The sequence below is a fragment of the Silene latifolia genome, chromosome X (assembly GCF_048544455.1).
Source record: "Silene latifolia isolate original U9 population chromosome X, ASM4854445v1, whole genome shotgun sequence".
NCBI classification, from domain to species: Eukaryota; Viridiplantae; Streptophyta; class Magnoliopsida; order Caryophyllales; family Caryophyllaceae; genus Silene; species Silene latifolia.
This window is the reverse complement of record NC_133537.1, coordinates 31,790,743-31,816,845: the sequence shown is the minus strand read 5'-3', so window position 1 is coordinate 31,816,845 and position 26,103 is coordinate 31,790,743. Positions and strand designations below refer to the sequence as shown.

The following is a 26,103-nucleotide window of genomic DNA, read 5'->3' as shown; positions in this document are numbered from 1 at the left end:
ATAAGGAATAATTTTTTATAAAAATAAATTGTCTCACCGCGATCGTCATATTTTATGATTTTTGGTATTCAAATTATAAACTCTTGATTTTTAGGCTTTATTCCTACAATTTGTACTTGGATTGTATGAAAATATCAATTTCATATGAGTAATAACTATATTTAATTACAGTTTATAAATTAACAAGACAAATTTCAATATTATGACTTGATTTCTAGGATGCATTGCAATCGTTAACTAACTTTCTTCTTATTATTCTATATTTCCTTCCTTCCGTTCAATTATATACATTTTGCTTTTTGAGCACTATTCATAAGCAGAGAGAATCTTTGATATAACTTCTAATATATAGCATAAAAAATAGTTAGTCATGTGAGATCTTGTTTAAATTGTTTTAACGACTACATTGTGAATATCAAATTTTTATAATTTTTATTAATATGTAGCTAAAGATATGAACAAAAGAAAACGAGCATTAATATATTAGTATAAAGCAAATGTATAGAATTGAATGGAATGGAGGAAGTATAAAATATTAAGTTGATTACATAAAATTTTACGTCATGTTTACTATTGTATTAGTTTCATAGAGTATGTGTTATTACTTACTCCCTCATATTCACTATATTCATCCCCCTTTCCTTTTTACACAAGGAATAAGAAATCAATTTTGAACCACACAAAACACACTACCCCACATGTAATTTAATTTGGACCACACAAATCAACCCAAAAAAGGAAATAGGGAAGAAAATTGGAATAATCCAAATAAAGAAATAGGGAAGAAAATGGTGAATAGGAGGGAGTATTATATACTAGTATTGGTACCCGGACCCACCGGACTACCTCTATTTAGTATTAAAATTTATTTTCAATTAAATAAAATTGTTTTAAAGTTGCATATAACTCATAAATCTATCATTATATATTTTCCTATGACATATCTTAAAATTACGATAAAGTAAATTATGAGATAAATTCACTATTCCTGCTATTAATATTTTACTTATATCGATTGGTTGGTTAATTGTTCATATATATACTTTCTTTTGTTGTTAGTATTGTTACTTTTATTACATTCGTTATTACTATTGTTACTTTTACTACTCCCGCCGTAATTATTGTTACTTTCACTACTGCCGCATTAATATTGATAATTTCACTACTTCCGTTGTTACTTCTATTATTTTCACTACTCCCGCTCACTGCTAATACTGTTACTTTGACTATTCCAATGAGTGATTATTATCATATTACTATATAGTATATTCAATGTTATTACAATTCTTTTCACTACTAACAAGATTTTTTTTGGGTAAAATGTGAGCTTTTCATTAATAACCAACGAAATACATCAAGGAATACACTTTCATCATCTTTTTGAGTGACCTTACAAGACAAACATACTATCAATGAACATTAATCTCCAATTTTTTAAGCCAATGCTGATCTGCAATCATCACTGGCCCTTTAGAAGCATCTGAACTCTAGCTTTCACTAGTCTCTGAATTTCCGGCACTAGGATCTCAGGTCTGGTAATCCTATGCTCCAATCTTCCTCGGTTCCTCTCCAACCAAACTGTATACCAGCAGGCTAATTTAGCCATCCTGCCTACCCTCTTCTGCAATTTAGTTAAGCTAACATACTGCCCAGTCATGCTGTATTGCAGCCAATGTTCTACCTGCTCCATGATCCTTAATCCATACTGACAGTCCCCAAACAAATGCTCATGGGTTTTTGTAGCAGCTCCACAAATAACACAGACATCATTGTCACAGAAACGAAGCTGAAACAACTTCTGCTTAGTATTCAAGGCTTGTTGTTTGATTAGCCAGCCTATAATAGAATGTTTAATTAGGCACACACCAAGCATCCCAAATCTCCTTATGCCACTGTACAGAGGGGTGCACTCCCTGTAACCAAGCATACCCAGAACCAACACTGTAACCTCTAGCATTCTGCCACACATTATTCATATACCCAGCACTTAGCAAACCTCTCACCTTGCAAATGTTCCTCCAGTTCCAATTGGAATCGGGGGAGGGGTATATGTGTGCCAGTCCTGACCTTTTAGATACACATGGTCTATCCAAAGCACCCACAACCTATCTGCCTTCTTATAAATCCAATCCACAAGCTTTCCAACTGTTGCTATGTTCCAATTCTCAGCATTTTTTTACACTTAGTCCACCTTCTTTTTTTACAGCAACACACCTTATGCCATGCCACCAAAGGTGCCCTCTTATAATCAGTACCACCATCCCAAAAATAATTCCTGCAGACATTCACAATTTTCTAGACAACAGTTTTAGGGATGAGGAAAATAGACCCCCAATAGTTATGCAAGGTGTTCAAAACTGAATTAATGAGAGTTAAACGTCCTGCATAGCTCAACTTTCTAGCTCTCATCCCCCTACTAACAGGATTACTTTTACTATTTAGGCATGCAATTTTAAGACGCTTATATATTTATATAAATATATTACATATATGCATTAAATCAAATCGAAATAATTATGGAATATGATATTTTTTTGAAATCTAGCTTGATTTATTTACCTTTTAATAGTTTCCAAAATATAACATACTTATATTATATTTGTGTATGCTAAATAATTAACATCTTTATACTAATTAATATCATAAGTGATGTTTATTTTAAGGAAAATCACCATATTTTGGTATTTTCTAAATTTATAATTCAACCAAAACTGTATAATATTTACATTGAAATCCCTTGGTCAGATCTATCACACAACGCTATCGATTAAAAACTATATAGTATATTAACTAGTTTAGATCCCGTGCATTTAATGCACGATATTTATAGAGTTTTTATTTTTATATTATTTAACCATGCTAAATTAATACCTCATTAGTTTTTCATATTTCACGTCATTATATTTTGATATGCCAAAAAAAAATTGAATTGTAAAATTATTCGAGAAAACTGAGTAAAATTGAACTGTAAAATAATACTGGTATCTTATTAACATAATTGTTCATTTTTCTCATATTGTATTTTATTTTGAGAAAAAAAATTAAAACAAAAAATTAATTTAAGAAAATTGAGTAATGTGCTGAAATGTATTTTTTTTAAAGTATTTTTTTATACCACAAAACTAATGATTCTAATTTATAAATTCTCTCAATATTTTTTTGTCATGAAAGTAATCAAAACGATTTATAGTTTTGTTTATATATAATATGAGTCAAGTCATTCTCAAATAATAACATCAATAAAAGATTTAATATTTTATAGTTTAATATTATTTATATTTTAATTAAAATATAATAGTTTAGTGTTTAGTGAAAATTATATAATTTGATAAAAAGATTAATTTTAATGAAAAGAGTTATGTAATGAAATACATTATAATTATTAATTTCCTTATGTAGTAAATACAATAAAATTATTAATAGCTTCCTTATTTAAAAGATGTTTTTTGGAGGAAAAATTTGTAAGTTCACCTATTCTTTTAGTAGATAGGGGATTTGTATATATTTATTTAATTACATTGAAGTCCATTGGTTTCCGAATTATATATATAGTATTGATTTGATTGTTAACGATAAAATGTATGGGTTTGGTGGGTGTTTTATTTGTACAAAGGAAAGGGAAAGCAAATGAAAAGGGAACCAGGTGAAAAGGAATTGAATTCCACTTAGATTAAATTACTTCCCTCGTTTCTGTCAATTGTTATCTATTTCTTTCTTATGGTGTATTACTCAATTGTTATCTATTTGAAGTTTTGGTAAGTTTATACAAGTGGACAAGTGGACACTAGAAGTAGGCAAGTATACATGTGAGAGAATTTTTTACTTTATCATTATTCTTTTCTTTTTTTTGGTAATTTCCTTAGCCTTTATGTAAAAACAAATAGATAACAAATGACCGAGATAAATAGAGTAGTTCGGAAAATAATAGGTAATGAAACCAACCTTTAAAACCAATCCCAACCATTAACAAAACCACCATCCCCACCATGAAATAAACCCACCAACAGTTACAATCACCACCATCAATAATCACCATTCTAATTCGTGACTACCAAGACAGTTTCTCACCCCATGAAACGGCCCCACGAAATCCCACCCAAATCTTAAAAATATAAATAAAAATTGGGATGTTTTCCGATCTTTAATGGCTGTTGTCGAGCGGTTGGAGGCGGTTTTGGGTGGTGGTGGTAGATGGGAAGTCATTTTAATTGGTGGTGGTGGTGGTGGTGGTTGTAGTTTGTGATTTTGGAGGTGGTTATGGTGTTAGTTTGTGGTGATGGTGGTGGAAGAGGGTGGGTCTATTAAGATGTTGGGCGTTTCCGCTAAACATGGCAAATGAGTCAATTGGGTTGGGTTCGGGTCAGGTCAAATTGGGTTTGATGTAATACTACAAGTTTCTATGTCTATGGGTACTCTATCGAGTAGGACTTACTCTGTCGAGTAAGTAGCTTTTTACGCAAAACAGTAGTCTGCCTGTGGGTACTCGATCGAGTAAGTTGGGGACTCGATCGAGTAAGGGTCACTCGATCGAGTAAGTTACTTACTCGATCGAGTAAGTGTGTTTTACGGGTTATTTTAGACGGGTTTTGTTAATAACGCGGGATTAATATAAAAGGCTTTCGTCATTGTTCTTAATCATTTTTACTTCATAAAACCTTTCAAGAGAAGAGAAAAGAGTTACGTAGTTCGCATTCGTCACGTTATTACAAATCCCAAAGGCTAAGGTGGTCAGATCGTCGTGTTCTTTACGCCGTTGAGTTCGTCGTGTCGAGGGTAAGATCCTTGTATAGTTTTTATGTTGTTTCTTTGAGTTTGGTTAAAACCCTAATTGGGTAGATTTGGGGGTTTTGGGTGTATTGTATGGATTAGGTGATAATTATATTAATATGTGTTATAGGAGGAGGATTCGTAGAGGGACATTACTGTTTAGCTGATGTGACGCTCTTGTGGCTGCTATTCCAGGCAGGGTTTCCCTACTCAGTATTGGTTACATGGTTGTGTTGGTAATTGATTGATTGATTGTTGTTGTTGTTGTTGTTGTATAACGTATTGGTATTGGATTTTGATTTGGTGATTGTTGGTAGTGTATTGTGATTATCGTATAACTGTCTGTGATCTTCTGGGTGCGTCCTTGGCTGAGTGGAGTCATTTGCGGGAGTGGATTCACGCCCTTGATTCGCCTTCTGTGGAACCCGCCACAGAAGGGATGTGCACATTAATGAATATGGGTTTAATGCTCGGATGAGATGAGCGAGGCTTAGATGGGAACGACTGCGGTCCTCCACTAGCGGCGAGGATTACCTGTTGCGATGAGTAATCTGGCAGGATTACACACTTTAGTGTGTAGTCAGGTGTGTGGTGAGGTGATGGAGTTTGGGTTGATTAAATTGGTTGTGGTATTGCTTTATTGCAGCTGTTTGTTTTGTGTAATCAGTACTGACCTCGTTTAAATGTTTTAAAAACTGTGGTGATCCATTCGGGGGTGGTGAGCAGTTGTCTAGCAGGTATACTATGGATGCGCCATGCGCGTGAGATTAGCTGGGGATGGAGTTGCCACGAGTCTGATAGTAGTCTTCCGTTGTGTTGTCTTTATACTTTTGTTACTTCAGTTGTAGTTTGGTTGTAAAACAGTTGTACTTTTCTTTACAGTTGGTTTTGTTATGTAATCACTTAAACTTATTTATTAAAGTACATTCTTTTATGGTCTATTTGATATACATTGCCTCGGGTAACCGAGATGGTAGCATTCCCATGCTTTAAGTGGTCCTGGTAAGGCACTTGGAGTATGGGAGTGTTACAATTGGGTTGTTTGGGTTTGCAAGAATTTGTGGGTCGGGTCGGGTAAGCTTCAGATCATTTTCCAGTGGGTTGTTATCAAGTTACACGGGAATAACCGTCTGTATGCAATAATAAACATTCGGGTGGGTATGCAGGTTTCTGGTTATATTTGAATGCTCAATTTGGGTTCCGGTTGGGTTAGTTTTGTCAGGTCTAGTTCCGGTAGGATTGATTTTTCCAGGTCTAGATGGTGGGAGAGGGTATTGCCGTCAAGTTTGGTGTTTGTAGTGGTGCTTGATGGTGGTGTTCATGGTGGTAGTTAAGTGAGGTAGTGGTAGGGTAAGGAAAAAAAATCTTTATCTTTTGAGGAATGGGGGATGGAGATAGAGGGATTTACGGTAATAGGAAAAGAACGGAGAGGAGAAATGAAATTGAAAAAATGTTGAACCAAACAACTACAAAAGGGAATAAAGAGGTTTGATTTCCTTTCCACTAGTTTTAGGCCGGTGCATAAAAATATACGGGCTATTTTTAAAACTACTATGGCTTTTTTTCCGATTCTTAAAAATATTGTACTCCGTAGTCCGTAGTATAATTATTCGGACCTATATTTATTATGTTGTACTCCGTAGTATAATTATTATTGTGATTTTTATTGTTTAATTAAGTAGATAGATAAATATAAATATATTCTTGAAGATCAAATTTTTCTCTATTCATCAATTCTATTTTAAATGGGTGGTATTTTAGTGGTGGGGTCATGCGATTATTTTTCTTTGAAAACCTTTTTTTTTTTAAGGAAAAGATCAATTCATTAATCAAACGACAAACGACACTTATAAAAGATAAGTATAATCGAAAACAATTCTAATAGAAACCAAAGGACAAATTTCTCCTGTAAAACTACGGATCTCAAAACATGATATGACAATTCGGCTCGTCCTTGTATCGCTCTCTTCATGTATAGCTTTTAAGGAGATCATTCGTTTGATTCATTAATGGAGAAAATTTACCAGCTACTGGCACCATAGATCGCTGACGAATAACGCATATCCATTGTAGAGTCGTATGATAAATCATCAACAAACCGCTCTTATCTATAATTCCAATAATAATATTAAACCCTAGAAAGACAAGGACTGAAAAAACTCCGAAAATAGAGACGGAAAAACGGATCTCACCAAAAGGGAGACTTTTATTGATTAATTCATAATGTTTTAATTGATAAATGAAACTATTTGAGGGGCTTACCATCAATCAATGATCGATGGAAGCCCCAGATTTGATTGTTGAAGGCTAGGGTTTTTAGAGAGAAGGAGGAGGAGAAAGTTTTTGTTTTTTTAGTTATAAGGAAATTTTTTGTTGACCAGAACTCCTTTTGAAAAAGTTTTTTAAATCCTAAATTAAAGAGTTAATGGAAAGACTTGAAAAATGTTTGCTTTTACATAATAGACATTTTCTGTCCACCCCCAACCAAACACCAATAATTTTATAGGAAAATCTTATATCTCTCATCCCCAATCCTCAATAAACTAAAAGAATAAGAGTTCTTTAGTTTTTTCCCGCTCACTTGATTGACAAAAAGTGGACCCACATTGAATAAATAAGGATACCATTGATTGGCAAAGAGAGTTGACCCACTTTGCAAACATCAAAGATACTGATAATATTTTACAAAATAATAAAATAAAAAAGATAATATACTGATATTTTAAAAAATTAAGCATCTCTATAAAATATTTTACAATAATATTTGTGAGAGGTTCTATAATCAGGAGTGAGAGTGTTTTTATGTTAAGACGACTTTAAATTAGAAATGGTAAGTTGTTGTTCGTAGCACCTTCGTCCCAGTCATTTATTTACCTTTTTTATTATTTGTGAGAGGTTCTATAATCAAAGCTAAACAAACGAATGAGACGGAAAAAATATAACATTTGTTAATTTTTTTGTAAGGGCTTTTAATCTAAAAGTTTCGAAAATATGATATAAAAAAAAAAAATTAATACTCATGACTAACGGTTAAATTCGCTCAATCTTTGTATGTATTAAGTTAAAATATGAATAACAAAGTTTATTACAAAAACATATTTTATATGATTTGGTATAAATCTCACGAGATTAATGCCTTTAATGAATATAACGATATAATTAACATTTATTTTCTAAAATAAAGTTGACAAAGTAGTTCAAGTAAAATTCATTAATTTATTCGTATCAACGGTGTTGATCTTTCTATTTTATTTCTTCTAATAGGAAATATCATCAATATGATCTCTCAACAAACTGAAAATGAGTTTAAACTAATACTTCGTACTTTAGTGCAAACATTTCTAACAATTACATCTAAAAAATACCGTGTTGTAGCACGAGAGCTATACTAATTAATAATATGCTCATAACTTTTGTTAAGAAAAAAACTAAAATAACCAAAAGCAAATAACATCACTTTCAAAAAAAAAAAGCAAATAACATGAGATTTGGTTTATAGCTTGATTTTTCGTTTAAGTGTAGACATTTAAAATTAAACATTTTTTCACTTACATATTAATCTAAATTATAAAAAATATTAGATTGTCAGGCAATATAAACTTTTAAATATTTTTATATATTTATGTTTGAATTCATCTTTTGTTAAAAATGCTCCTATCTTATAAAAACCGTCTACTAAAATAGGTGGTGAGTTGATAACTAACATACTTGCGGGTAAACATGACAAAATTGACGTGCCCCGAATAATCCAACATGAACAACACCACCTGTTCTCGTCTCGACACCCGAACCGAGGAGTTGAACTTGACCCGATCTTATATACCTAAACCCAAATGTTTATTGTTGTAAACTTATCATTATGCCTAAATAACTTGAAAATAACAGTTTCAAACCGATCAGACTCAAATTTTTGCAAACCCAAATCCAATTCGATTAACCCGTTTATTAGGCATACTTGCGGGACTTCACTTGGACCAATACTTCTTGTGCAGTAACAAGAGGAGGGCGCACAATAAAGGTCGAGTTATGTAATCCCATTGGAAATGCAGTACTATTATTGCCCAACTTCCTCACTTCAACCTTAAATTTAGGCCTCAAACTAATTTCAGCTTATTTTAATTCATCTTCATTCAGTGCAGTTCATCTCTTTATAAATTAACTTTTACTTCAGTTCAATTAAGTTCATTTTAATTCTATTAAGTTCAGTTCACTTCAGTTTTTTTAACCGAAAAGAACAAGGATGTACTCTACTTCGGCTTGACGTTATTTTACCATTCATAAATTATAAAAGATATCATTATATTTTGTACGGAAATAGTTTTTATACCATGCATTTCGTCTTATTTTCTCAAATATTTTGAGAGATATTGAAAACAAAAGGTAGTGTTCCAAACTTTGAACTTCTTGTAACAAAACAAAGCAAGTAACACTTTGCAAGCCATATTTAATCGGTGTTATTTTATGTCACCCAACAGAATGTGTTAAACTAAAATCTAAAAAGTCGACGGTTTTGCCAAAAAGATTTCCGATTTCACGTCCATCATACAATATTTACATTAATCTTACATAATTTTTGCATTTCCGTCCATATTCTGGATTTGTAATTGCAATTTTTCAGACGGGTCTTTTCCGTACTATTTGACGTAGTTGTATGTGTCATGGACACTAAAGATTCATAGTTAAAGGGACATAAAATGTTGAAACTAAACAACACCCCAAAACTATATTTACTGGTAACTTTTCCCTGGCTAACATATATTTACCTCTACAACTCTTTCAACAACAATTTGAAATTGGTGACAAAATTTTTATTTGTTTTCGTCACAAGTCAAAGAAACTTCAACATCTTGGGTTTCTTCATTCAACTTTTGGGCCTCGAGATCATATCCTAGCAATAATTTCTTTGTTTCATGGGCCGAGTCGTTGTCATTAACATCTTCTTCAACAATGTCATTAACTCCGGTGAGCTCTTTGGCCCGTTGCGCTTCCGCGTCCCAATCTGTTGTCATTAACATAGTCGCCATGAAAATTGAGCAAGCAGCCTGAGCTGCAAGCAGGCCCACCCAAAGGCCCAACAAGCCCAACTCCATGTAAAAGCCTACTACAATTGCAACAGGAAGCCCAACTCCATAAAATGACCCTAAGTTTATATTAGCCCCTAATTTGGGCCTAGCACTACCCCTTAGCACCCCACACATGGTGGTTTGTGGGCAGTTTCCGAGCTCGCAAAGGCCTAGTAGTGGCATTGCTGCTGCCGTTAAGGTAGTGATTGCCTCATCGGAAGTGAAAGCACGACCCCATACGTTCCGGAAGGTGACTGAGAAGCACAAGGCAAGGATACTAGTAGCAACAGCACAAGCTAGGGAGATAGTTGAAGAGGCCTTGGCCTTGGCGGGTTGACCGGCTCCAAGCTCATTTCCAACCCGAGTTGAGACCGCTAAGCTTAAAGAGGATGGGAAAATGTAGATAAGAGATGTGGCTTGGATTAATATTCCCATGGTAGCCACGGCATCGGGCCCGTTAGGAAGAAGGCCAGACATTACAATCATGAGCTCATACCACCACCATTCCAAACACACTGAAATGCAATTAGGAATAGCCAAGCTAAGTATGGTAGACCACCCCTTGAAGCACTCCATGGACCAACCTTGCCAAGTCTTCTTGTGGGTCCCAGTGACGATAATGTAAACCACCATGACCAGGAGGATGTTGAGGTCCATTACCCACGTGGCAATAGCGACTCCACGCATCCCGAGACCTAGATAGGTGACCAAGACATAGTTTACGGGGAAATGAAAGGATAAGGCTACCCCAGCACTGAGAATCAAAGGATGGGTGACTTTCTGGGAACGAAGATAGATTTTCAAAGGGTTGATTAAGGCCATGAGAAGCAAGTCCGGAAGGCAAAACGTTAGGTACGTTTCGGCTACGCTACAAATGGATGGGTCTTGACCCAAAAAGATGAAAATGGGTTTGATGTTGAGCCAAAGGAGGGAAATGGGAAGGCAACAGAGGAGCAAGAAGATTATGGTTCGTTGGAGGGTGTGACCCATTAAAGCCCATTGTTTAGCACCACAAGCTTGAGACGAAATGGCGTCCATGCCCATGGCTAACCCAGACAGAACCGAGTAGCCTGTAATGTTAGCGAACGATATAGCCAGCGAGCCACCGGCTAAGGCTTCCTTGCCTAAATGGCCCATGAAACCCATTGAAATGGCGGACTTACCGTACGTAAGCAGGCTGCTTATGATCAATGGCAAGGCTATGTTGTACAATTGTCTCACCTCCATTACCACCTGATTAATTAAAGATTAAACAAATTTCATCAAATTGAAATTTTATTTATGCGATCAAAATTCAAAATGCTCTGCTTACACCATAATTCTATCAAAAAAAAATTTAATCCGCATTGCCAATTTACTTAGATACCCACCCACCCACATTATCCCCAAAATCACCATCTCATCAAAAATAAAAACAATGTGACCCAATTTCATTCCTAAAGTTAAGGTCAAAACATGTTTTTTTTACATTAGATATTAGCAAAAAACATGACTGACCTCGGAGATTTTCGGGGCAGGTGGTTTTGGATGCTGGGATCGATACGACGGTAAAAGAGGAACTTGAGAACCATTATTGTTTTGTTGTTGAAGTTGCTTGTTCTCCATAATAGCTTGTTGATTAAGATGGGGACTAATATTCTCCAGTGTAAGTTGCTGCACAGACCTAGTAAAAGGCCACTCACCAACAGATAGATAGATAATGACTCTTTAAGATAACGACCGCTTTGGTTTGTTTACAAGAATAATAATCAGAATCACAAACAAATAATATTAATAATTCTTACAAATCTAATTGTCAACTTAATTAATATTATGTATATGATTTTGTGTTAATCTTAGGTACCACCGTAGCTAATAATCGATCTTTTTACGTCCAAAGAAATATAAAATTTCGTTTTTATCGTTTCCTCCCCTTACACCCCTCAGACGACTCTTCCAAGGTAATTAACACTCGAACTATATGTATGTTATATCGGAAAATTCTTATAAATAGTCGAAACGGAGTGTAAGAAGAGTAGAAATGTTGAGGAGAAGGGGGAGGAAAATGGACGAGTGTAGTGAGAATAAGAAAGAGAAGTGGCAAAGAGAGATATGGAGAAGGGACAATCATAGATGTCATGGTTAATGTCCTTTATATAGAGGGTGTTTTTGTACGTAACCTTTAATTTCAAGTGTTATGCATGACAAACTTTGACATGTCTCCTACTAACTAACATTATTCCACCTGACTCCCTTAGTAATTATCTTTAATTTCTTCTTATGTCTCTTTCTTTTCTTACTTAAAAAACTTTCTACAGTTATTTTGTATACTTGTTTACGTGTTTTATTTGTTATTGTCCCTAATGCCTCTCCAAAGTATGGTTTATTTATAAATTTAGTGGATGTGGAGATTCACGACCTTTACTTAATCTGGATATCATTAAAACCTGGATATACGTAATAGGCTATAAATTATATGCATTATCATGTTTATATTCAAATTGCTTTGAGGAGGAAAGGAAGCGGAAAGAAGAGGAAAATAAGCGGACGGGAGCTGAGAGGGATCAAAGAGGTGATGATTTTTGCGAGTTCAAAAAATGGCTCTCTTCGTTTTCTTCATCATTTATTTCTCTAGATTTCGTTTGAAAGTGCATTTTAGCTAGATTATTTTGACCAATATTTCACTTAGCTAATTTTTTTAAGTGTTAGGCGAATGACATTTCATCTATAAAGCTCCTCCAAATATCTTTTTCTTTTAAAATAAGGTATTTCATCAAGTTTTGGTTGTATGTTGCCCTTGAATAACAATAATAATAATAATAATAATCAATATATATATATATATATAACTAAAAGAGACTTTTTTTCGAGACACATTTACCTATTAGAAATAGAAAATAATTAATTGTTTAAATTTTTTTATTAGAAATAGTAATACAAGTTGTCTATTAGACAGGGGAAATAATTAATTATTTATAATTTTCCTATTAAAAATGGAAAATAATTTACAATTTATTAATAAGAAAAATATTCATTAATATTTTTACACTTATTATTAAATTAAAATAAAAACATTCGATATATTAGCAATATCCAATTTTTTGGAAATGTGTTAAATAAGATAATTCACAACATAAAATGTTTGTAAGAGATTAACAACATAAAAATTAAAGAGTCAATTTAAGCAATGATCAAAAGTTTTAAAAAAAAAAATTCATGAAAAACACATAAAAAGTCATGAAAATATATAAAAAAAGTAAGAGTAGTTTTTCCCTAACTGAGTGAAAGACCGTCTTTCACAAGCTTTCACTACTACAGATACAGGCTATAACAACGGTTAAATACCGTTGTTATATAAAAAAGCGGACGTTGTTAATGCGTCCGTTGTAAAAGGTTTTAACAACGGTTGGTTTTCTTAAGGAACCCGTTGTTAAAACTATTAACAACGATTTTAACTATAAAAACCCGTCGTGGAAAGTTTGACTCAATTTAGGGGGGAAAATTATAACAACGGGTTGTAATATACAAAACCGTTGTTATAACTAAAGACAACGGGTTGTTTATAAATAACCGTTGTTGTTTGTTTTTAAAAAATAAAAAAAATTAAATTAAATATTACTAGATACATGCATAATTACGGCCCGTTATAATTCTGATGCATGCATTATTACTGCCATCCCTGTGCATATGAATGGACAACATGGAATGAGAAGGGTTAGTAATAAGATTTGAAGCAGCAGGGAGAGATATGATGATGATTATGGCACAACTTCCTAACATATATATTAATTAAAAAACAACTCAAACCACACATTGCTTAGTATAAATACATGCATTATCTCAACTAATATTCCATTATCTCACTATACATCTCCAAACCCTAACTACTAAAACAAACTCCAAATAAACCCTAATTAATCTTTCAAACAAACTAAAAACTCCATCAACAAAATGAATGATATCATCCTTAAGACTCTTACTATGATCGAGAACAACAACAGTTTCATCCGCCGGTAGCTCTACATTGAGGAAAGTTTAAGGAGCTACCTTGCGGATGCTCGATCCATACTGAAGGACGCCAAAAAAGATGGCTTGACAGAGCAAAGCGTGCGATTGCGGCTATATGACGATATAGCAAATCTGCCGAATCTAACCTCAAAATAGCCAAGGAGGAGAGGACGGATATCATAGAAGAGAATAAGACTCTCTATGAAAATATTAGAATTGCATTTTTATTAATGTAATTTTTTTTTTTAATTTATGTATATATATATATATATATATATATATATATATATATATATATATATTAATGATGTTTATCATGCATTCCTCTCTATCATCTTGCTTCTTCTTTGTTTTAGTTTATTTAATTTATTTTACTAGCTAATTAAGCGAATAATACTTAAAGAAATAACATAATGGTCGATAAAAACACACACATGCAAATGAAATAATTAGAAAAAGAAAATAATGACGATGAAAGACGATGAAACCAACAAAGGACGGCGAGATTTACCTGATAATTAGAGAAAGTAAGAGACGATGAAATCAACAGTGACGGCGAGAAGATAAAGCGACGATGAGAAAGAGAGAAAGAGACGATGAGAAAGTGTGTGTTTTGTGTTTGTGTTTGTGTTTGTGTTTGTGTTTGTGTTTGTCTGCTGTGTTTATGTTTGTGTATAAAGGTTTGTGTTTTGTGGCTGTAGCTGATTTGTGTTTGTGTGGTTTATAGTATGGAAGGTATTGACAACGGTTATTAAAGAAAAACCGTTGTTAAAACTTTAACAACGGTTGTAAAACAACAACCGTTGTCAAATAAGTTTTAACAACGGGTTTCAAAAGTACCCGTTGTGATTACTTTTCACTAACTTTGCGTCAATTTTGCGCCAAATTATTAACAACGGTTGTGCATGTGTGACCCGTTGTTAAAACTTATAACAACGGTTGTTATAACCATACCCGTTGTAATTAATTTTAGTAAAATTCGCGTCATACATTCTACAACGTCTATTGTGATTTTCGTGAATAATCGTTGTTAAAGGGGCGTTGTAGTTGCCTGGATTTGTAGTAGTGTTTTGTTGTGACAAATTTACATGCGTAATAAAGGTTACTATTCAATTATATCGAGCAAACTAATTATTATTAATGCTCTATTTTTTTTTTTTTTTTTTTTGTATAAATTGAGCACATCATCAATATAATTTGAGGAGATATGAATTGGGGAATTAGAAAATTATACACTTATTATTAAGTAAATTAATTATTTATAATTTTCCTATTAAAATTAGGAAATAATTTAATATTTAAAATTTTCCAATTAAAATTTTAAAAGCATACACTTATTATTATTATTATTATTATTATTATTATTATTATTATTATTATTATTATTATTATTATTATTATTATTATTATTATTATTAAAAAATTAATTATTTACAATTTTTTCAATTAAAACCCATTTTATAAAAACATAAAATATTAATTTATGTTAAAAATTAAACACTTTTCATTATTATAAATTTACCACTTCTAAAATATTATAAAATAATCTCATTCTAACGTATAACTATCACTGTCTATCATAAAATGATCACTTTTTTTTTTATCTTTTGCACCATACAGTTGCGCACAATAACTACTATTCTTTAACTAAATGAGACAAATAGGGAATGAAAAAAGAGAGTTTTAATGATGATAATTTCTGAAGTTTAATCGAAGATCAATATCAATCAATTAAATATAAACCTATTCAAAATTGTCTTATTCATTATGGGTAGGACATGAATCTTATAGGGCGAGAGATGACTTCACTGTGCGTGTGTATTTTTGTGAGAGGTAGAGGTAGGGGTATGACGGGTTTTTGGGGAGGGGGTAAGTTTCTCGAGGGGTAGGGTTGTCTCTAACGTTTAAGAGTGTGATTTAGGGAATATAAGCAGATATCAATAGGGGGAATTGTTCGTAGAACGAACCAATACTAAATGTAAAAAACACTTATTATTAAGTAGAGAAACTACTAGATAAATTGGAAAATAAACATATATCAAGAAATAAACTAACTTTGTTATCATATGGATAGACTTACTTTTGATTCATAGCGTGAAAGGTTTAATGAATATCGTGCAATAATTTGTGATCTAGGGGCAAAAAAAATGAGGCAATAATTATGAGATAAAATTTGAAGGAAAATGTACAATAAAAGTGGAATGGAGAGAGTAAATTTATTTATGCTAAATGAAATAAGTAGCAAAGTTTGTGTATATATATAATATTCAAACTTATTCAGTCTACCAACATAGTACCCGAACACTTTGTTGGAATATTAGAAATGGAGGCAGGGGAAGGGACGAGTAAAGAGGGAAGGGAAAATAGTTGGAAGGGAAAGGGAGAGAGAGATAGGAAGGAAGATTGCTTTTTAATCCGTTATTTGTTAGAGGAGAAATAAATTGGCTTTAATAAGGAGACGATGATCCATTTAGAGTAAGGATTGGTATTTCATGGAGGATAATGTGATTTAGGACGTCTCAAGTGTAAAACGTGGCAGCAAGGTAGTGGTAGTGGATTGGAGGTTGTTTCAGTAAGAACTGATCACAGTGGTCTGCGGTGTTTTATTTTGCGGGTAAATTTAGTCAGATGGGAGGAGGGTGTATTTGTAGAGGGTGATCAGAAATAAGGTTATTTTATCAATAAAATATCACTTGCAGAAAAACAAATAGGTACCCTAAACAATAACAAGAAACCTCTAAAGATCGAATAAATTTGAGATGAGTTTTGGAAACAAGGATGAATCTTGCAAGCGATGGGGTTGTTTTAGATCATTTGTGCGAATTGGGAAGAAAAATATGGGGTATGCGAGCAAGATTTTGTTTCAAGTAAGGAGATGAGGGCAAGATTGTGGTGGGTTGAGTTGATATTGTATGCGAAAGTTGAGTGGAGATGAAACTGTGGTGAATTTGCAGAAGGTAAATCTCACTACATACTGCTAAGAAATCATTAAACAAGGGTAGAATAGACAATTTTATCGAATGATTTCCATTCTAATGAATGATTCTGGTGGTGGTCTCAAATGATTGTTTGGAGACGGGGTGTATGTTCATAAGGAGCCGCAGCCAAGTGGCCATGTAGTATTGCGTTGGAGCTTGATTCACATTCAAAAGTACGTCTATAGTTTGACCGGGAGATATAACTACGTAACTACTTGTGAATGTCTTTGAGTAATTACCTTTGATCCAACAATGATTAAATTATAGTTTGTTATTCCAAATAAGGGGATTTGTTGCATTATTGAGTTGATTATGTGTAGTAGATTGTTTCCTTTACCAGTTGAAAAACAAACAGGTATCATCAACAAAATCTAAAAACTCTGAAATTTGGAGTATCATATATATAAACTTCATCTTGGTTTTATTTTTGTAACAAAAATACAGTTATCCCGTCACAAGCTTGTGACCGGCTAATCCCGTCACAAGCTTGTGACCTTTCACAAAAAGGGAGAGGGGACAAGGTGGGACACCCCCATGTGCTTCCCACTCACCTCTCAATGGGTATTTTGTGAGAAGAAACGGTATCCGTCACAAGCTTGTGACGGATACCGCCGTCACAAATGAGAATTTGTGACAAAAATATTTATTAATCAAACACTCATTTATTCTCATTTCAATATTACGTTAACGAGAATTATTTGTTGGTCATGCGGCGTACATAATTGCTTAAACATGAATTATGTACCATATTTCATTATATTGTGAAATTTATCACACATTATTTTAATAACCGTGCAACCGGGCATGAAAACTAGTAATAATAATAATAATAAAACATGCGTTTTGATCAAATATTCTTTATTTTTCAGCTAGTTTTGCCCATTTTTGAAAAAAAAACGTATATCATAACCATATTTGTCCCAAAATAGACGGTTACCTTATCAATTTTTTATTTTCAATAGTTTATCATTACCGTATTTGTCCCAACCTGGCCCGAATATAATTCACTTGAGATGTTTTGTGATCCAAAGGTAATTGAATCCAATTAATGACTCAATAACGAATTAGCTTAATAATATAACTCAGATAAAATCAAATTGACATTTTTCTTGATTTCTTAATGTAAAACTAACACATACGCCACACCTAAAAATAACTTTAACATGAAATTATAGTCCAAACTTGAACATATAAGATAAAATAAAATATAGTTCTCCGATTCTTAGTAATTGCGCTATTAGAGAAGATAAGATGAAAACGTTGATTAAAATATTGAGTTTTTTAATTATCGGGGAGTGATGAGCCTGACGACTTTCCTTGCGACCCTCTATTTTGCCGCGATATACAATCTAAGACCCTGTTTGGTTGCCTATATAACTCGTGGGAAATTTAAAATCCAATAAATTGTAAAAAGGAGAGGGTGTTTGATTGCCAATTTGTATATAAAAAAATAATTCACATGAAATAAATTTTTCGGTGTCAATTCAATTCCTTGATTAACCAAACGATAGCTAAATATGGTTTATATATTTGTACAATAACACTATCGTTGTTTCGTGCGGCCTAAAACGGAAAAAAGGAGTCATTATGGCTGCTGTCATTTACTCCGTATGTGACCAAGAATCAGCTAAATTAGATTAACATTTGGTTAGAGATAATGATCTTCCAAGATACCCAAGCTCCAATAATTCACATATGTGAACAAATTTGTAAAGAAGGCTTTTCCACATGTCTATTGAATTTGCTACGAAGAACTTCCCCTCTTTTATTAGTAATCGAATATAGGACGAAATCCAGCTATGTAATTAACTGTTAAATCTTTTATATATTTTAATTATTATTATTAAGAGCTGAAATCATTCGAACAAAACCAAACTTGTCTTTAAGTACATTCTGTTAAGTTATTGAATCAATGATTTTAAACCTGAACTGTTATTTTAAACTTTTGCTCAAAAATAGTCTTCTCATATGGTATCATACTTTGATGAATCTGAGATCACAAGTTCTAATTCTAGGTACATTCAAATATCACCAGTGAAATCTCTGTACATGATACACATGCTTGTGCATTATTCACTCTTTAAATCCAAAGGTCATTCGGGTGTGTGGGCATGTGAAGGTAAGAATCATCTGTTTAATCTCAACTAGTAACTTAAGTTGTTGATTAAAATGATATTCGTGCAAATTCAACATAAGTATACTTACTGTTAAGGTGCAAACTCATATCCCAAATCGATATTGTAAAAATGAAAAAACAACTTTATAAGTGCAACAACTTCAAGAGTGTGTTTGGATTGAGGGGAAGGGAATTGGAAGGATGAGAAATCCATTATTTGGTTAGCAAAATGAAGGTAAAAGGATTTGGAGGGAAGGGAAATTGGATCCTTCCGTTTACCTCTTACAAGGCAAATTATTTCTTCTACCAACATAGGCAAGATTGGGAGGGAAGATCACCTCCTCCATTCTCCATCCCCTCCCCTCCCCTCCCTTTCCCTCCTTTTTTTCCTATCCAAACACACCCTAATAGTAAGAGGTCTTATGGGAAGGAACCCAAGAGTAAATCCATGAGCGGTTGATTCAAAGCAGTCAATACCGTACTATTATTGATCGTGAGCACCGGTACAATAGGAGCCTAACAAGAGGGTATCGACACTTCCACACAACAAGTGCTATCAGACCCCAAAGTCGACTTGGGCTAGGCACAAGAAGAAGTATCACTCCCAAGACTTAAAGGTGCCGTACACTATAAGTCGTGGAACTCCTAAGCTCGAGGGAGAACTAACATGTTCAAAAAAGGCGGTGTGGGTATCACGACGATGAGACAAAGCCGTCCAAGAGAAGACCGGCAGCGGTCCGACGAGGTGGGCTGAAACTTAATGGAGGCAACATAAAGTGGTTTATGGTAAGTACAATTGTGGTCCTGTGGGGCACATTGAGACAATGAATGCTAACTAATCCAGGATATACGTACTGGAGCAACATAAGTGTAGCACAAGCCCCGTTTAAGGACACATGGACCCTTGATGGGACAAATGGTGTGTGGGTTCGAATTACCCCTACAAGGCAGAGAATCAATTTCCTATGAAGGAGAGGGAATTACGAATTACAAAAGATGAGGTCTCAAAACTTACCTCTTCAAATTTTATACCTTTCTCTCTTGTCTTAAAGGCTAATATGTAACATCTTTATATAATTAATTCACACTAAAATAAATGACTTATTAGGTTTAGGGAACAAGACAAATAGAAAACCTTTACAATTTAGTAAAGCAAAACAACTTTAATATTTAGTCAAACTTGCAACGTATCCTAATGTGGCGGAAAGAGTCACATATTTAACAATCTCCACCTTGACTCGAACAATCACAATTTTGAATGACTTTCAAATCAACTACACTATACCATAACTTCCAAGACCAGTTTCATTCCAAGAGACACCTAACTAGCTACACCTTAGCCAAGATAAGTCTAACACTATAACTAGAACCTTACCCACACGAGAGTCTAATGCTTATATCAACGCATGAATGCCCCCTTCAGGCTCATCTCTCGTGCTCGCGCCGAAGTAATCACATCCTCGCCGAGGTGATCTCGCACCCTCACCGGTATGCGCTAACTAATTGGTGACTCCCCATAAAATTATCTCTCGGCCTAACATCTTATGGCTTATGTAATACCTCAGATATTTGGGCTGTTGGGTACTCTATCGAGTAGGACTTACTCTGTCGAGTAAGTTAGTTTTGCATTCTGGAGTACGTTCTGCCTGATGGGTACTCGATTGAGTAGGGGCAACTCGATCGAGTAGCGGGTACTCGATCGAGTACATTAGTTACTCGATCGAGTAAGTCGCGTTTTACGGGTTTCCACCCGGGTTTGATAATAACGCGTGAAGAGCTATATAAAGTTATTTCGACTATTCCTTTTCACCTTTTACTCTTATTCTCAAACTTTTCACAAAAAGAAAACAACGACGCTTTTTCTCTTCACTCATTGCTATCAAATCAAGGTTAGGGTATATCGGATTTCTGAGTTCATCACATCGTTGTGATCGTCATCTTGTGGATAAGATTCTTATATTATTTATATGTCCGATAATTAATATTGATCTAACCCTAATTGGGTGATTTGGGGGTTTTGGGTAGAAATCGATTTATGATGTGTGATTGTTGATTATTGTTGTAGGTGACGATGTAGTACTTTTGTACATTTGTGTGATTGGCTGCAGTTATAGCGGATTGCGACAAGGTAGGGTTTCTCTACTCAGTTATAGTGTAAATGATTATAAGATGGTTGTTTTGTTGATTGGCATGTTGATTCTATCGTAATTGGTATTGGCATTGTTTTACTTTGATATTGTAATTGGTTGTTATTTTTTGTCTGTGGTTCGCGAGGTGCGCCCTCGGATGAGTGGAGTCACTTGCGGGATTAGCTTCACGCCCTTGATTCGCCCCTTGTGGTTCCCGTCACATGGGGATGTGCACATTAAGGAACATGGGTTATTCGCTCGATGGAGATGAGCGGGGCTTAGGTAAGAACAGTTGTGGTCCTCCACTGGGGGTGTGGAATATATGTTGCGATGGACATTTTGGCAGGACTACACACTTTAGTGTGTAGTCAGATGATTGGTGATGTGACGGTGTTGGAGGATTGTGATTGTGTAATTGTCTGTTGTATTGGCTTATTTTGTTTATGCAGTAACTGACCCCATTTAAATGTTTTGAAAACTGTGGTGTTCCATTCGGGGGTGGTGGGCAGTTGTTTAGCAGGTATGCTTATGGATATCTCGCGGGTCTCGGCTGGGATGGAGTCTTCACGTAGTTTGATAGCTACTCTTCCGCTGACGGTTGTTATAGTTTTGATATTTTGTTATGACAGTTGTACGTTTGGTTTTGGTTTATAAGTTCTACGCACTTTAAACAGTTGAACTTTAAAGTATGTTTCTTTATGGTCACTTTTGATATACTATAGCTCGGGCAACCGAGATGCATGGTAGCACTTCCATTTGCTAAGGTAGGCCTTGTTAAGGCACTTTGGTAGATGGGGGTGTTACAATGTCTTTTGCTTCTTTATGCATTGTTTTACATGTGTGTTGATCCTGATGCGTAAGTTATCAGATCTTATGATGTAAGGGGTAGCACTTTATGATGGATATGAGTTTGGTGGGAAGGACATGGATCGTACGTGATTGAGATGGATAGTGGAAAAAGGAAAGGGAAGATTGATGAGCTTATCGAGGCAGGGAGCATATTTTGTGAGATGTGGTGAGTGATATAGTCGCGTGTTGAGTAATATAAAAGTAAGTGAATATGGGCAAGGGGCGATGTAAGTTTAAGAAACGTGAGAATGAAAACATTGAATGAGGGATGCGAATGGTTGTGACTTGGGATGTTTACGGATTTATGGAGGGGATAGTTATAGCTGGGTTGGTTAAGAATATATGTAATGGAAGGTCATTGTAGAGGGATGGAGAAGAGTGGTATATAGTGAACTTAGACGGAGTTATGCCGCAGCGTGAATTTGTAGATAGTGACTGATGTTGGGAATTTGGATTATTAAGAGGTGAGCCTAATGTGTAATTCTTTGGGCAATTAATGTTATAAGGTGAATTTTTGGTTTTCTAGGGATACGAAAGGAAGATACAACTAATTGAAGAGTAGCCGTTGGTTGAGTGGACTTAATGGTGGCGGGTGTGAGTGAGTAGCATGAGAGAGGATCCATGGTAAGAAAGAGTGAGAAGGTACTGATATGAATTAAGGGAATTTGAGTTTTGGAGCAATGAGAAGGTAACTGGAGCACTAAAGAGTTAGATAATAGGAATAAGGAGTTTAATTGTTAATTGATTGTGTCGAGTGTAAAGGGAAAAGAATGAAGGGAGTAAACTAAGAGAATGTTGACCGGAGTTATGCGGAAGTAAGGAATCGTCGAGATGTATGATATTATCATGAGGGTGTGAATTAGTGGTTATATAGGAATTTCAGGACGACAAGTTAGTCATGAGTTTTGAGGAATTAAGGGGAGGAAAAGGGTGGTAGAGTATTTGCACGATATGAAACTAGTGTAGATCCCGCGCAAATGCGCGGTAAATATAGGCCTTTTAATTTTTAGTGCATTAGTTATAGATTTTAGATTTATATCTCACGAATTTTTATAAAAAATAATTAATATTAAAATAAATCAAAAGAATTGAATAATTCCATGAATTGTGTTTTTTAAGAAAATATTTTAACTACATCAAATTATTTTAAAAAAAATTCTTTTTCCGTCACGAAATTAATAATAGGAATACAGTTGTTATGTATAGATTATTTTAAATGGAAAATTAGCTTAATAAATGAAAATCTAATTTATTTCCATATATAAGTTTGAGCACTTTGGAGGAAAAACTTTAGAGAAGTTGTATTCTCTTAGTATATAGGAGGATTTATATTTTTTAAATTTGCACCTCATTAATATTTATCAGTTCACTCCATTGTATTTTGATATGAAACAAAAAATTGAAATGAAAAACTAATAAAAAAATTTATTTAAGTTGTGAATTTATTTTAGTGAATGTTTTTTGTCACGAAACTAATAGTAAGAATGTGTCAAGTTATTCTCTATAGTAATAGTTATTACATTACTGAAAAATTTAGCAACTTATACTTTATAATTTAATATTAATTTTATTTTAATGAAAAAAATCCATAATTATGAATTTATTTAAAATATGAGAGTTTATTTATAAGAATATATTCATTGAAAAGATAATAATTTAATGAAAGACAATTTTATTTATTACCTTATTTAGCTAGATGCTTTTTGGAGGGAAAACTAAGAGAATTTTTATTCTCTTAGTAGTAGGAGGGATTTTGGTGGTAAATTGGGTGACGATACAATTAAGGACAGAATTGGAATGAATGCTGGGGTAAATTTTATTGACGGATTTGTTGTTGTTAATTGGGATGTTAACCGAAATAGAAATGAACTGTTATGCTTAGAGGTGAGTGTAAGAGATTTGTTATACGAAAGATGGTGGTGTCGTGATGTTATCACTAGTAGTTAAGGATGAACGTTAAATAGAGGAGATAGACGTCCTAGAGAGGTTGATTTTGTAAAGGTCAGATTGGTATATATAGTTGCGAGGGAGTATAAGATGTGAATATAGAAGGTGTCTGCTAGTGGTTGGGTATTAATGGTATGGTTACATTTGTCAGGAGGTGATAGTTACGCAAATGGAAGAATGTGTTATGAGGGGCATACGAGTTAAGCTCATACGAGAGGTAACCTTTAGCAGGTGGTAACTTACGTGATCAGGATTGGCTAGTTTGATTCAATTATGGGTCTATAATGTGTGTAAATGTTTATGTGAGGTTCTGACCTCACAAGTAATGGTATGGTATGATAGTTATAAGTCGTTATCTGAGTGTTTCGCGTCATATGTTGTGTACGGTAACCTAATAGGATGATATTCAAAAAGTGGTAATTTGGGTGATCTGGAATGGCTAGTTATACTTGTATGTGTATGTATGATATCTGTAAGTGATAGTGTGAGGTTCCGACCTCATGATTAATAGTACGGATGAAATTCATAAGGTTATTATCTATTTATTCCGTGTAATATGTTGCGTTGTGATCTAGTAAAGCGGTTTTAAGGAAGTTTTCTTGTCCATGAAGTTATACCGAGTCGGTGTTTATGGGATTGTATAAGTTGCGATGACTATCGATGTGGCTGTTGTGCTGATAGGCTATCGCACACCTATGCAAAGATAATATTTATACACTAGCAAAACAAATGAATGTATTACGTAGGGGTCGAACCACAGAGAGACGGGAGTTGTTAATTAGTTGTTATGGATTGAACTTTACCTTGGTAGATTGACGGTTGATTGATTGGTTTGGTTTGATGTAATGATAAAACAATAATAAAGAAAATGTCTAGGGAGGTCGGGTCACACATGCTAATTATGTAAATGTTCATATGAAACATATGAGTTGATAAATCGTTAATTGTTTAGGCTTAGAGACACCCACCTTATGGCATTAGTGTCAACCATAGATCGGGTCCTAGAGAAACTCTCGTCCATGACTAGGTCGTCCTACTACACATGCTTAGTCTAATTCAATTCCATGCCTCTCGACTTTTAGAACGAATGAACAAACTTAATCAATGAATAAGGCCTTTAAACAAAGATTAAACATTAAGGTGCAAACATGTGATAGAAACAATTAGACAATATTAACTTATCCTCATTTTGACATTTACATATTACTTAAACATGCATGGCTCCCCTTACTCCTTAGACAAATGCAACTACTCTAACATGGTGGAAATATAAATTAAACTAATGATAAATGAAATGGCAAACATAATGAAAATATGAATAATAAATTACCTTGCAATTGGAAATGGAAATGGAAATGGAAATGGAAGAACAATACTTGTAATATATAAATAACTTGTAAATGCAAATTGTTTTATAACTTGTAATGTAAATAGGAAATGTAAATAACATAAAATAAATCTAAACTAAACTAAACTAAGAGTCCAAAATGGCATCCTAGCAGGTGTGTATATTGCCCCCATGGTAGCAGGTAGTGGAGTAACAGTTGGTGTGCACATTCCTGTAGTACTACCTGGCCCATTAGTTCTAGATACAGTCTTGTTGCCTTGGTCATTTTCATTAGATACAACCCCCTGAGTAACTTCCACAGTTTTTTTGATCACTGGCCCATTCTTCACAAGCTGTGGGTACTCTGCAGGATTTAGCGTTGTTTCCCCTACTTCTCTCCTCTTCCAAGCCTGTTTTGGTTGCTGCACTCTCACTGGTTGTGTAGGTCTGCGTACCCAACCAGTCCCTTTTCCTGCATTGTTTTGCAGTGTGCCCTATCCCTTTACACTTCGTACATGTGATTGGTAACCAGTCATATTCAAGTAACACAGTAACCTCCTGACCCAATTCATCCTCAAATTTAATTTTATCAGGGAACTGTTGATCTATAGTTACCTCCACCATAACCCTTGCAAAACCCAGAAATGTTTTCTCAATAGTCAGATCATCTATACGAATAAATTTCCCAATTATAGATGCCAATTTTTCAAGACATTTAGCCCCCCAAAATTTAAGGTCCAGTCCCACCAGTTTAATCCATATGGGGACAGTCTTAACAGATACCTTGGTAATTTTGGTGTTAGCTTCCCATCGCCTAATTATGACAGGTTTCCCATCAAATAAGAACATCCCCTTCTTCAGAACTAAGTCACGATGTTCCAACGTAGCAAACCGTACCACAAAGAGACCATTAGGTAGAAAAGCAATTTTAGTGATTTCA

General features: G+C 34.2%; 1 protein-coding gene across 1 annotated transcript; it reads right to left on the bottom strand.

The window, feature by feature from the left end:
- Positions 1–9,275: 9,275 nt before the first annotated feature.
- Positions 9,276–11,934, bottom strand: LOC141623195 (protein DETOXIFICATION 49-like). The gene is made up of 2 exons (XM_074439276.1): positions 11,328–11,934; positions 9,276–11,063 (listed from the first exon to the last, which is right to left on the bottom strand). Exons 1-2 carry the CDS (start codon positions 11,433–11,435, stop codon positions 9,576–9,578), a joined length of 1,596 nt encoding a protein of 531 aa, XP_074295377.1. The 5' UTR covers positions 11,436–11,934; the 3' UTR covers positions 9,276–9,575.
- Positions 11,935–26,103: the final 14,169 nt, after the last annotated feature.

Bases quoted from the DNA above. Each gene is read 5' to 3' on its own strand.
- LOC141623195 (XM_074439276.1), bottom strand. From the start codon at position 11,435: ATGGAGAACAAGCAACTTCAACAACAAAACAATAATGGTTCTCAAGTT. The intron at 11,064-11,327 runs GTCAGTCATGTT...TTAATTAATCAG, and splicing joins CTGCCCCGAAAATCTCCGAG to GTGGTAATGGAGGTGAGACA.